The 12,973-nt window shown below is 44.9% G+C and overlaps 1 protein-coding gene across 2 annotated transcripts in view; it reads right to left on the bottom strand.

Moving 5' to 3' along the window:
- Positions 1-11,275, bottom strand: part of LOC139698337 (rho GTPase-activating protein gacZ-like) — a 50,558-nt gene extending 39,283 nt beyond the window's left edge. The window contains exons 1-2 of one of the 2 annotated variants that reach the window (XM_071597241.1): positions 10,919-11,275; positions 8,517-9,966 (exon numbers count right to left, since the gene is read on the bottom strand). In XM_071597241.1, the coding sequence (XP_071453342.1) occupies positions 8,517-9,935 (1,419 nt within the window). In that variant the 5' untranslated portion in view covers positions 9,936-9,966; positions 10,919-11,275. Of the gene's footprint in view, positions 1-8,516; positions 9,967-10,698; positions 10,727-10,918 lie in introns of those variants that run through there. The other variant, XM_071597242.1, reaches the window with a different exon arrangement.
- Between the last annotated feature and the right edge of the window lie 1,698 nt (positions 11,276-12,973).

Genomic DNA, 12,973 nt, shown 5'->3' with positions numbered 1-12,973 from the left:
TTTGACGTTTCGACGGCACGACCGTCATCAAAAATAAATATACACCAAGAAATCGCTAACGAACGTAAATCATATCACAGAAACACAACAAAAATAACTCACACGTACTCCTTATTTTCGTTGATCAAACGACCTTTCACAAGGGAGGGAAGGAACTAAGGAGAAGGTTTCAATAGTAGAGGACGAGGGCGCTGGATGGAATGGGAAGGCGGGGAAAGGTTTGGGAGGGGAAGGTGGGATTGCTAAGTAAGGTTTTCGGAGTGGAGGGGGGATGAAAATATCTAGAGATTGGGGTAATTAGTATGTGATATTAATATCTGCTTCAGTCCATGAATCCAGGAGCCAGATACACGCGTATTCTATAGTTTTGAGAGTGAGTGGAGGGTCGCAGTGTTAGAGAGATTTCAGAATGGAGTCACTATAACATTTATCAAAGGGAGTGTTATGTTCGAAGGCGTGTTTTGGGATTGGAAGCATTCCAGCCAAGTATGAATTCTTGCATAAGGCACGGTGGCTATTGATTCTAATATTTAGGGCCGTGGTACACTGTCCAATATAGGCAGGGAATAGTTGGCACTTAAGAGGTTAAATAAATAGCTGGATATGCATGAGGAGTATGGAAATGATTGGAGAGAGTTAAAAAGCGTGTGAGATACGTACCACGTTTTGAATCTAGCCATGTTGCAAGGTATGGGGGTAGCTTTTGGTCGGGGTGGAGATTGAAATTGAGGTCTGGTGGATTTGAGGATATCTGATTATTTTCCGGGCGATAAAAGTAACGGGAGACATTTTGGAAATGGTTGGTGGTGAAGCTGTGGTTCTTGAGGATAGGGTATGGGTTTTTCAGGATGGATCTCAGAAACTCTAGGCTTTGGAAGTGTGAAGTACAAATTGAATGGGGGTGGGTTTCCGCGGTGGAGGAAAGTTTGAGAGTGTCAGCATGTCTTTGGATTCTTTGTTTTAAAAGGGATTCAGGATAGCCTCGTTGGAGGAGGGAATATTATAGGCTTGGGGAGGTATTTATCTAGGGAGTCGGGATGATTGCTGATTTTGTGTTCCCTTATAGAAAGGGAAAAGGGAATGGAGCGTTTGGTGTGATATGGTGGGCAACTAGTATAGTGTAGTATTGTTGTTTGTTGGTCGGTTTTATGTGTAGACAAGTGTAGAATGATTTGTGTATTAATAATACGTTTAAATTAAGAAAGGTGATTTGGGAGCAGGGAACGGAAAAGTGAAAAAGACAGATGATGAAGTAATGAGGTCTGAAACGAACATTTTTAGGGAATCAGTACCATGTAGCCAGAGAAAGAAAATATCATCTATATATCTGAGCCACAATATTGGTTTCTCCTGTTACCTATAGCACAACCCTTGATCTGAAAGTAGAATTGATTTTAAAGGAGAAGGAATTGAGGTTGAAGATGTAATCGGAACGGCAAAGGAGACAATTAGCTGTGCCTTCCGTATGAGTGACCGGAGTGGTAGTAGTGGAGAGCTGAGGGACGTTCTGATTGAGGAATGTACGTTTAAATTGATGTGGCATCAATAGTGGCCAAGGTTATATGGGAATCTGGAGGAAAGGAGTTTGATTTTAGCATTTAAGGAAATTTTGTGCATTATTATTCTCATCCGTGAGACTTTTACATAAATTTAATATATTGTTGCGAACCGCAATCGTTTTTCGCCGTCCTGTGTCAACGACCTGCGTCTTCGACTGGTGTGCTCTAAGTCGCAACAATCTTTTTCCTGTGCTCCATGTCGTCTTTCACCATAGAATTCTCTTCATTTCCTCTTTATCTTACTTACCGCTTTCATCACAATTACTCTACTCGGATCCTCCTTCTCGACATCAACAAGAATAACATTGACCCCATCCCCTCAGGACTACTCCGTATCAGAAAATGTTCCCTCAAACTCGCTCAATATACCGCTCACTCCGAGTTCCTTTCGGCGCACCTCACATAAGGCATAACTCCGTATGGTCTACGCACCAACTTCCCACTTTTAGGCTGACCTCCCCAACTTCATCCTTCCTTGAGCATGCTAACATTCCAGCACTATCTTTTTCTTGTCACTTTATACGAAATAAATGCAATCATCTCGTTGTGACTGTCGAAACTCAATAAATTCCCTGATTTAAAACGTTTCAAATGCCGCCCTATATCCCCTGTACAAAGTAGAAGAGACTCTTAGGGCGTCCTGTGCTTCCTACAACACCGGCGTCAAAAATCACTTACAGAGTTGCTATCCCTGTGGATGTCTCACTTCCAATAAGATCTCCGTTTAACGTTCCGCCTGGCTACCCTTCTCCCACCTTCTCCTCCCTACTCAGACCACGTCGTAAATCTTTTATTCCCGCCCCTTCGCCCAAAACAAGCAACTCTTTTGAACAAAGGCCTCTCTTTCTCTCACACCCATACATTCAACCTCGTGACCATCATCGCAGACGCATTGCATTTTTCCCGAAATCTCCAGTGGAAGGTATTTTGGAATTCCCAACCTTTACCCCAGCAAATATCTAGACGTATTCCCAACGCCCTGCGTAGATTCATGCCTGTACCTGCCCAATAACCCAATCCCCTCCCCTCATATCATCCAGAGGAAGTTTATTAACCTTCTCCAGCCTATAATTTCCAACCCGTCTTTCCTCAAGTTCCAGAATCCTCAACCCAACCTGTCTCCCGCCAAATTATCAGATATTAAGAAAATTAATTATTTAAATATTATGATTACTTCCAATGAAAAAGGCTCGACAGTTGTTGTTTTAAATAAAACAGATTATTCAAGGGAGGTTGACACACACCTCCCTGACAAATATTCCTATTGGAGAATACCCAAAGACCCAAATTCCGCACTACAGGAGGAACTCATTCAATTTCTCTCTTCCAACGGGCCGAATGTTGCTCCTGCTCCTTCAGATATGGTCTTCTTCTACTCTCCACACCCACGCACCTCACTTCTCTATATATTTCTTTGAATATCAATAAACCTGGCAATTTGGTTCGTACTATGTCATACTCCCATCACTCCACAACGGAAAGAATCTCTCTGTATTTTAGACCACTACCTGAAGCCAATAGTCTACTCCCCACTATCATTCATTAGTGATTCATACTTTTTTCTGGAAAGGATAAAATAAATTTCTCTCTCTCCTGATCCCGATATTACCATGGCCACTATTGATGCCTCATCCCTTAATACATCCATTCCCCACTCAGGAGTTCTCTCCGCTATCCAAAACTACCTCTCGCAACGCCCTGAGCCGCACATACCTAGCATTAAATTTCTTCTCGGCCTCTCAAATTTCATCCCCACCCGTAATTTCTTCTCATATAACAAGTAATTCTACTTGTAGATCAGGGGTTTTGTCATGGATGGCAAGTTCAGCTTTTTCAATGAAAATATTTTTCTTGGTCTCGCAGAGAAAAAAAATCTTGATGAAACAACCCCATAATCCTCTATTGTGGCTCAGATATATAGATGCAAATTTCCTAGTAGTATTTTGAGAGGAGGTGACCGAGAGCTGAGGTCATTTTTACCATTAGGGTTGGGCAGGAAAGGATGAAGGCAGAAAGAAACTGGCGTTGGCATTAGCCTGATCTTAACGAAATACGCCAAGGAGTCCGCAGCTTAACTGGACGTTGAGCTGCGGACGTTTCATTTGACAGAAAGGCACACTCACTCAAAGTGCCCTCCACAAAGGACCTCCAGTAGGGTTCGGGATACCACTAAAAATATATTCTGCCACTTGGATTTAAACCTGGATCCTCTGGATGGGGACCCAGAACGTTAACCACCGCAACATTCCGATTCCCGATATTTTCCCTGTCAGGCTACACGGTACTGTTTCCCTAAAAACCTTCATTTCCAACTTCAACGCTTCATTTGCCTTTTTCACTTCTACTGTTTCCTCCTCCCAAATCACCTTCCTTAATTTAAACGTATTATCAATACACAAAACATTCCACACTTGTCTACACATAAAACCGACCAATAAACAACAATACTACACTAAACTAGTTGCCCACCATATCACACCAAACGCTCCATTCCCTTTTCCCTTTCTATTAGGGAACACAAAATCAGCAATCATCCCGACTCCCTAGATAAATGCCTCCCCAAGCCTACAATATTCCCTCCTCCAACGAGGCTATCCTGAATCCCTCTTAAATTAAAGAATCCAAAGACATGCTTACACTCTCAAACCTTCCTCCACCGCAGAAACCCACCCTCTTTCAATTTGTACTTCACACTTCCAAAGCCTAGAGTTTCTGAGATCCATCCTGAAAAACCCATACCCTATCCTCAAGAACCACAGCTTCACCACCAACCATTTCCAAAATGTCTCCCGTTACTTTTATCGCCCGGGAAATAATCAGATCTCCAGAATTTCTCGTGTCCAACGGGCCAAATGAGGGTCTATCTCCTTCAGACCTGGACCTCCTCTCCCCTCCCCACCCACGCACCCCTCATTTCTATATCCTTCCAAAGATTCACAAGCCTGGGAATTCCGGTCGTCCGATTTTATCCTCCCGTCACTCCCCAACTGAAAGAATCTCTGCATTTGTAGACCACTATCTCCAACCGATAGTCCATTCCCTACCGTCACACACCAAAGATTCTTACCATTTCCCGGAAAGGCTAAAATCAACCTCCCTCCCTCCAGATACTGTGATTATTATGGCCACCATAGATGCAACATCTCTATACACATCGATTCCCCACTCAGAAGGTCTCTCCGCCCTCAAACATTACCTCTCCCAACGCCCTGAGCCACACATACCCAGCACAGATTTTCTCCTTAGTCTTTCCGAGTTCATCCTCACCCGCAACTCCTTTTCCTTTAACGACAAATTCTTCTTACAAATCAAGGGCTGTGCCATGGGTAGCAGGTTCAGCCCTTCCTATGCAAACCTCTTTCTTGGTCTTGCAGAGAAGAAATTCCTGTCAAAACAACCACTGAACCCTCTATTGTGGCTCAGATACATCGATGATTTCTTCCTCCTCTGGCCACATGGTACCGATTCCCTGAAAGCTTTCATTTCCGACCTCAATGCTTCGTCCTCTGTCTCCTTCAGTTCTACAGTTTCCTCCTCCCAAATCACCTTCCTCGATGTAAATGTAACATTAAGAAACCAAACATTTCACACCTCTGTACATATTAAACCCACAAACAAACAGCAATACTTACACTACAATAGTTGCCACCCATATCACACAAAACGCTCCATTCCTTACTCCCTATCCATAAGAGGACACAGAATTTGCAGTGACCCTGATTCCCTTGATTATTTCCTTTCAAGTCTACGCTGTTCCCTCCTCAAAAGAGGTTATCCCGAATCCCTCCTGAACAAAAGAATCCGAAAACATGCGTACACTCCCAAACCTTCCACCACCGCGGAACCCCACCCTCTCTCAATTTGCACAACATACTTCCCGGGCTTAGAATCTATACGATCAATCCTAAAAGACCGCTACCCTATCCTAAAAAATCATAATGCCACCGCCAACCTTTTTCCCAAATGCCCCTCAGTTACTTTCAAACGCCCCGCCAACCTATCCGATCTCCTCAAATCAACAAATCCACTCCTTAAATCCCCAACCCGTCCTAAAACCACTCCAACGCCATGCAATAAACCCAGATGCAAAACATGCCCTATTTTCAAAACCAAAATCCCATCCCTCTCCCACCCGCTTTTTAACTCTCTCCCACCAATTTCCTCCTCTACTTGCACATCTAGCAATGTAGTGTACCTTCTGAAGTGCCAACTGTGCCCTGCCTATTATATTGGGCAGACCACCACACCCCTCAATATCAGAATCAACAACCACCGAGCCTCATGCAAAAACTCTTCCTTAATTGATATGCTCCCTATCCCCAAACGCCTCCGAACACAACACTCCCTTTGATAAATGCTATAGTGTATCCATCATAGCATCCCTCCCACCCTCTGATCCTCCTCTGAAACTGAAAACATTAGAGCAATCCTACATCTGGCTCTTGGAGTCCTGGAACTGGCCAGGAATCAATATTAGGCACTAATTACCCTGCTCTAATTATATTTTCATCCCCCTTCCACCCCCATCACCTTCTACATTTTCCCCACCCTTCTAACGCTGCCCCTCCAAACCCGTCCTTTCGGAATTCTCTCCCCACCTTCCCCTTCCATCCATCGCTCCAGCCCTCGTATTCCCTTCAGTTCTGTCCCACCGAAAATTCGAAAAATAGTGAGTCTCTTTTTTGTGTGTTTCTGTGTTTTTGTCTGTGTCCACTAGTGCTAAGTGTTATACATTATTATTCACGTCCGTGAGACTTTCAAAAAGTGTTATATATATATATATATATATATATATATATATATATAATGTACATATATATAATATACATATATATATGTAATATATATATGTATACATATGTATATATATATATATATATATATATACATGCACACATGAAGTCTTACGGTTTTGAATAATAATTTAAACGGACAATCGAGAGAGTGCTGGCAGTAAAGTTGTATTGTACGAAAAATTTCACTTATCATATGCATGCAATGAGCATCGTTTGCACTATTTTTTCCGATGAAAGGTAAGGTTTTTAATACCGTCTAACTATATAAAATATGTTTCACCTCACACATGCACATTTATTTGAAAAATGTTCGTTCATTGATGTTAACAGCACCAAAATGTTATGCATAAACTGCATGACATTTTGCAGCAGGCATAAACTGCAGCAACAAAATGCATGCCAGCGGGCAAAGAAAATCTCTTTAACTTACGAATGGCATCTATACACCAAAATCAATAGTAATTGAAGCCCTCGCCCTCCATTCGGCCAGCGAGGCTGCGTCAAGAAGGAACCTCCATCTCGATCCCACCACTTCTATTTGCAGCCTTGTGACGTCACGATTCAATCCAACATGGCGTAGCGTTTTGCAGCGCAGCTGCAATTTTTTCGCTTTAGATTTTTTTTGAGGCGTCCTACTGCTTTTGAAATTGTCTATGACTATAAATTACATTTTTCAGGCCCAAGCTTTCAATTTCATAAGAAAAAGTTATACAAATTCCAATATTTACGGAATAAAATATAACTTGTTTTTAAACGCACTCCATCAGCTGATTTCCTTGCATGCTGTATTCTCTTTAATGCATTTTCAACTCCTCTAGTGCACGTGTAGCGTATAATCTTTATCTTACTCATACTATAAGGAATCGAAACATACATCTCCCCACTGATGAGCTTGGTGGAGGTCTACATGTAACGTGATAGGGACACAATTTGTTATCATGCATTCACGTTGCCAGATTTGCTCAAAAGTTAGGTTTCATGCCCGACGCCGATGGTCTCATTAGACAAAATAAAGATATTATAGACACGATGTATCCATGCCGTTTCGTGCCTAAATCTATTCACTGCACAGTAAGGTTGTTTATCATATTTTGGCGCTTCAACAAATGTGCTTTTAGCGCCGGAACTGTACAGTTAGCATATATCTCCTATGTTATGAACTTCAACATCTGCTCACAAAATTAGTGCCAGTTAAAACATAAGATTTCAGGATAAAAAATCAAAATGACTAAAGAAAGACCAATAAACTATTAAGGAGCTAAAATAATAAGCTCTTGGTGTTTCTTGTTAGCAATATTAAAAGATATTTCTCAAGTGCCAATTTTTGATTTTGTTTCACAATAATTTGTCGATAATGGTACCTCATTTATCTGTGATGTAGGCACCGTTGTGGAAGTTAGTTCCGCCAATGGCTATATAGATAAGTTTTACAAACCAACCGAATATTTTAAATAGTTTTTTCGAGCATGCATCCAAAGAGAATTGAGCGTTGGAAGATATCTTTGCACCGGCTCATAAAATAATGCAATATATTTATGGACCAATATGAACATATAAGGCATAAACAAACAGTTTATTGGGAGAAATAGAAGGTATTTAACCCCTAAACTGTTCCAAACATTTAGTACAGTTTATTGGCTCAAATAGCATTCAATGAGGAATGTTTGACTATGCCTAAAAATTGGACTAAGCAATTGGACCAATGTTTTGCCCTCTACAAACAATTTTTTCCAGTAGCATACAAGGCTTGCAGTATATGCAAGAACCTTCACGTGGCAGGCCCGGTTATTTTATTTTGATTGACAATTTTTTTTTAAATCTTCAAACTTGCAGCGTACAACCATGCGTGCTAATTTTCAATATAAACATTTTAGCTGCGCACGTTAAAAGTCAGACTCACAAAATTTACATTCTTTTGAAGTAATATTGATTTTGACAAACGATTCCATGCGAGGTGGATTTTTTCCACCGTGAGGAGAGGAGAGAAACCACAGTTATTTAACATTCCTTAGGTCTAATGTATATCTAGATATCATTTCCTTTGAGATACGGCCGCGTGGTCCCGGCGAGAGACGACTCGAAAACAGATCTCCCCACGGTGATTGGGGAAGGTAAATGGTCGCCGGGGGGTAGGGGAAGAGGTGGGGGAAGGAGAGCCCACCTGCCAGCCCTGCAGGAGGAGACTTCGGTCCACGGTCCGCAGCCACATGATGGCGTCGCCGGCCTGGAATTCGCGCAAGCCGGGGCAGCGTCGGTGCAGGTACATCCCCAGGCACTTGAGCAGCTCGGACGTGGAAGCCTGGATGACAGTCTTCTTCGGGGGAGGGGGCGGCGGGGGCGGGGGCGGCGGGGGCGGGGTGGTGGTGGCCGCCACGGAGGCGTGCAGGTAATTGGAGAGGGCGGGGGCGAGCCGGGGCGAGGCGAGCAGGGCCTTGACGGAGCCTTGGACGAGGAGGACGTTGCTGTTGTTGTTGTTCTTGCTGCTTCCGCTGTTGTTGTTGCTGCTGTTGAGGATGGCCCCCGGGTTGTTGTTGAGGTGGTGCGCGTGGTGGTGGTGGTGCGCGTGGTGGTGGTGGGCGTGGTGGTGGTGGAGGTTGTGGGCGCTGTTGGCGTGGTTGTTGGCGCGCACGAGGTCGAGGGGCGCGAGGACGCCGGGTGGGGGCGCGGCCCCCGACGACGGCGTCACCTTGCCCGCCGCCGCCGGGTAGTAGCAGGAGATGGCCTTCTGGATGTTCTTGTTCTTGTCCACGAGGAGTGGGTGGATGGAGTCGAGGGGCGGCCGCAGCGGCACGAGGCCCCCGCTGCCCACGCCGCCCCCGACGCCGCCACCGCCGCCGCCCCCCACGCCGCCCCCCACGCCCCCGCGGTTCTTGTTGTTGTCGAGCTTCTTCTTGTTGTTGTTCACCGTCGAGAACCGCTTCCAGCTGAGGGCGTTGATGAAGAGCGAGTGCTTCTTGAAGTTGCCGCCGCCCTTGCTCTCCAGCGCGTTCTTCTCCGAGATTATCTTGGAGTTCTCCAGCATCTGTTGGCCGTTCGCTATGTGGTGCTGGTTTTTGTTGTTGTTCTGGTTGTTGTTGTTATTGTTGTTGTTGTTGTTGTTGATGTTGTTGTTGTTGTGGTGGTTGAGGACGACGAGGGGGGCGGCGGTAGTCACCTGGCCCGTGAGGGGCACGCCCCCGCCTCCGGTCGAGGGCGGAGCGGATGTCTGCTGGCCGGACTGGCTCTGCTGGTGGCCCTGGCTGGGCGGAGAGGTGCGCGGCGAGGCTGTGTTGCCGTTGGTGAACAGCCCCTGGCTGCTCGCGCTCACCTGCTGGTTGTTGTATCCGTGGTTGCTTCCGCTGCCCCCGCCGCTTCCACTCCCCACTCCTCCGCCCCCCGCCATGCCCCCTGCCCCCCCAACATGACCCCCAGCACCTTTCACTTGGTCCACTCGGTTCCGCGCGTTGTTCAGTTCGTTGCTGAAGATGCTGAGCGTGAAGTTGGTGCCGATGAGGCTGCCGCCGGCGCCCCCGTTGCCGCCTCCGCCTCCGCCGCTGCACGCCGGGGGCCGCCTCTCACCCAAGCTCATTCCCGTCCCCATCTCTGCCTTCTTAGTCGCCTTCTATTTGGACCTGAGTGAGAAGGGGAGACGTTAGTGCGTGCGTGATTGTGGTTCTGGTGCTCATTTCTTTTGGTGCCAGAACGTTTCGGCAATACTTTGGTGTCTTTGACGGTAGGTTTAGAGATGAACCGGAAAAATAAATTCACGTCCGTGTGCAAACACTTGGACCGTCAACGTGGTTTTATTTAGAATTTAAATCCATTGTGAGGCAATGTTTAAGCTGCCTTTTGCTTCAGCATAGGTACAGGTAATGCAAAATTGATGTGGAAGTATTACGATTACTATTTATGTACTGAAATATGCCATGTTGATTTCGTAATGATGCAGAAAAGACCGAGGGTAAATTGGGAAGGGTATAACTAGTGAGCCAGTGGATTGGTTTATTAAACTGGATGGTTAGAGTAAAATCCGTCGATAAATGAGCATTGTCGGCAACACCTTAAAAATGACGCCCCCGCGCTGAAAAAGTGGCCTCGTTCATTCGACGAAAAATTTAATGGTTTATTTTAAAGGCCCACCTCTAGAGCACACTTCGATACAAAAAATTACGCTTTTTATTAGTATCTGCAAACGATACTCGAGAAACCAAAATGGCCGCATGAAAAATCAATATCAAGTGCCTTCGTCTATCTTCGCCGGCAACCATAGGAGCAATGTTTGGAAAAATACGCAGAATACCACACACTTCCTGGGTTAAACACGCGAATTTAATACAGATACGAACAAAAAAAATCAAAATCACCACAAAGGCACAGTCTCTTCCCCGGAGGAAGCATGCACGGGAGTGGAGGTGTGGGGTGAGGGGGCAATGGTGCAAGATGGCTGCCGGCATATCCAAGGTGGGCGCCTCGCGAGACGTAACGCCACGACAATCGATAACCCTCCGGAGGATCACTCGCACGAATGGCTGGAGGCAAGTGATGGGGCGGAATGGGGCGAAAGCGAGCGATGGGGATACACACATTTTCCAGGTAGGCCGAGAGAGGCCTTCCGATTCCCCTTCACAGCACCATGTGGGGAGAGGCAGGGCTTTTTCCTCTCTTTCTCTCTCACTCAAGAAGCACACGACACAATTGATCAACGCGTGCCTCGCTGACGTCCCCGGCCTTGTGGTGGGGGCAGAAAGGCCGAACCCTCGCCACGAGCGATCTCCGACGGACGGGCACTTTTCCTCGGGTCCCTTCGAGAACTAGCTGACAGCGAGAACTCCACTCGGGCGCTTCTCGGAGGCGGGGGGCTCGTCTGTGAGCGCCCAGGGTTGGAATCCAAGCGCACAGCGGCTGCCTTGGACTGCGACTGAGGGGAGGCCTACCACAGTCCGCCTGCGCGCCCGACGAGTGCGCTCGCCACTCCTCCTTTCGGCGCACCCTCCCCGTGCACTCCCATTCTCCCCATCCTCCCAATCCGGAGTCTCCCCCACGCTCTTGGCTCCCATCTTCGCCTCCTGGCTAATCCACTTTCCGCGTTTCTCTTAGCAACGTCGCTAGTTTTAGAATTCCTTAGAGTATTTGAGAAACGGAAAAAGTGCAATGCTTGTGTAAAATTACTTTATCGATGGTAGTTTTTTGCCTCTCTCAACTAAAAATTAAATTAGTATTCGCTTGGAACTCGGTATATTAAATACTAAATTTAATATTCCATCCAGGTTTTGAATCACCCGTTCTTTATAATTAATTCATGTATATTAGGACCACGAACGGGAAGTTTTATCCCATTTCAAAATATTGAATGTCTTTCTTCTTAATGATTATCGTTAGAAGGTTATAGTTTATGCTATTCAATATATTATTACAAAATCATATATTCAAGTAAAAATCTTTCCTTTCGCACTAGGAAAAACTATTGCATGCCTAATAACACTGGATGGGACATAACTATGTCACATGTGTAATTTATGCGCTTTTTGTTGCTGTCTGTCATTCATCATTGCGTGTACGTAATTAAATTAATGAAAAAACTCCCTGTATGTATTTGTCACTCCACCTGTATGTAATTGTCAAATTTTTATATCAATTTTCAAAGTCCGATGTACAGGTCGAAGTGCTGTCTTCGGACTAATGCGAAATAAATAAATAATCATCTTTTCAATCTATGTTTAACAAAAAGAACTTGATTGTTTGAGCTTGAAGCCATACGTGACATTTTAACCCCTGTCTGCAAATCATTTATTACAGATACAGGCATTACAGGTATTGCACTGTGATGTACAACCTGTATATAAACGGATGACTTAACAAATGTCATGGTTCAAATTAAGCAGCATTTAGAAGTGTTATGATTCATGGTTTGAAATTTAGATTGGTTTTTTATCCTTGTATTTCAAAAGTGAAAGTTACTCGTGAAACTTGAGTTTCGATTGATAGCGGCAGGATTTCCAGGCTACTCGATCTCAGTCAGTGAGAGAGAGGGGAGAGGTTAGGATATCCATGGCCGGATCTGCGCCCCACTCTATACGCACCCCATCTCACTTCACTTTCGACTTGGCCCCACCCTCTGCCCACCTCATGACTACCTATGCCACATGAAATTCCCTAGCCCAGAGTCAGTCGGATGCTTGCTGGTGCCATCTCCGAGGCGCTATGGGAGCGTAATAACAATGCGATGCCAACAGAATCAGTGCTTGGTCTCGGGAGTGAGGTATATCATCATCTTTGAATAAATGCGCAATGATAAGATGATGCAAAAATAAATCGTTGGACCATTACACTTATATATTTGTAGCCGTAGAATTAAAATTTTTGGATCAAGTCAATATCCAGGAACCACCCAATCAGCATTGAGAAAGCACGTTACAAATACCTGCGGACTATCATGAAGGAAACAAATGAAAAATTCGAATGAAAAATGAAGGATAGGCTCTTTTGCAATTTGATTGGAGCGCAGCTTCAATGGACGTTTTGGTTCAGGGATATGTTGTGGAAGGACATATTCAGGAAAGTAGACCAACTACAAGAAAAAACTACCCGTTCCGTGAAAAATCATTGCCAAAAAACAGAAAACTTCATTTTGTCACTGGA

The sequence above is a fragment of the Hetaerina americana genome, unplaced genomic scaffold (genome assembly GCF_022747635.1).
Source record: "Hetaerina americana unplaced genomic scaffold, ioHetAmer1.1.p SCAF_82, whole genome shotgun sequence".
Classification (NCBI taxonomy): Eukaryota; Metazoa; Arthropoda; class Insecta; order Odonata; family Calopterygidae; genus Hetaerina; species Hetaerina americana.
This window is presented reverse-complemented; position numbering and strand designations above follow the sequence as displayed.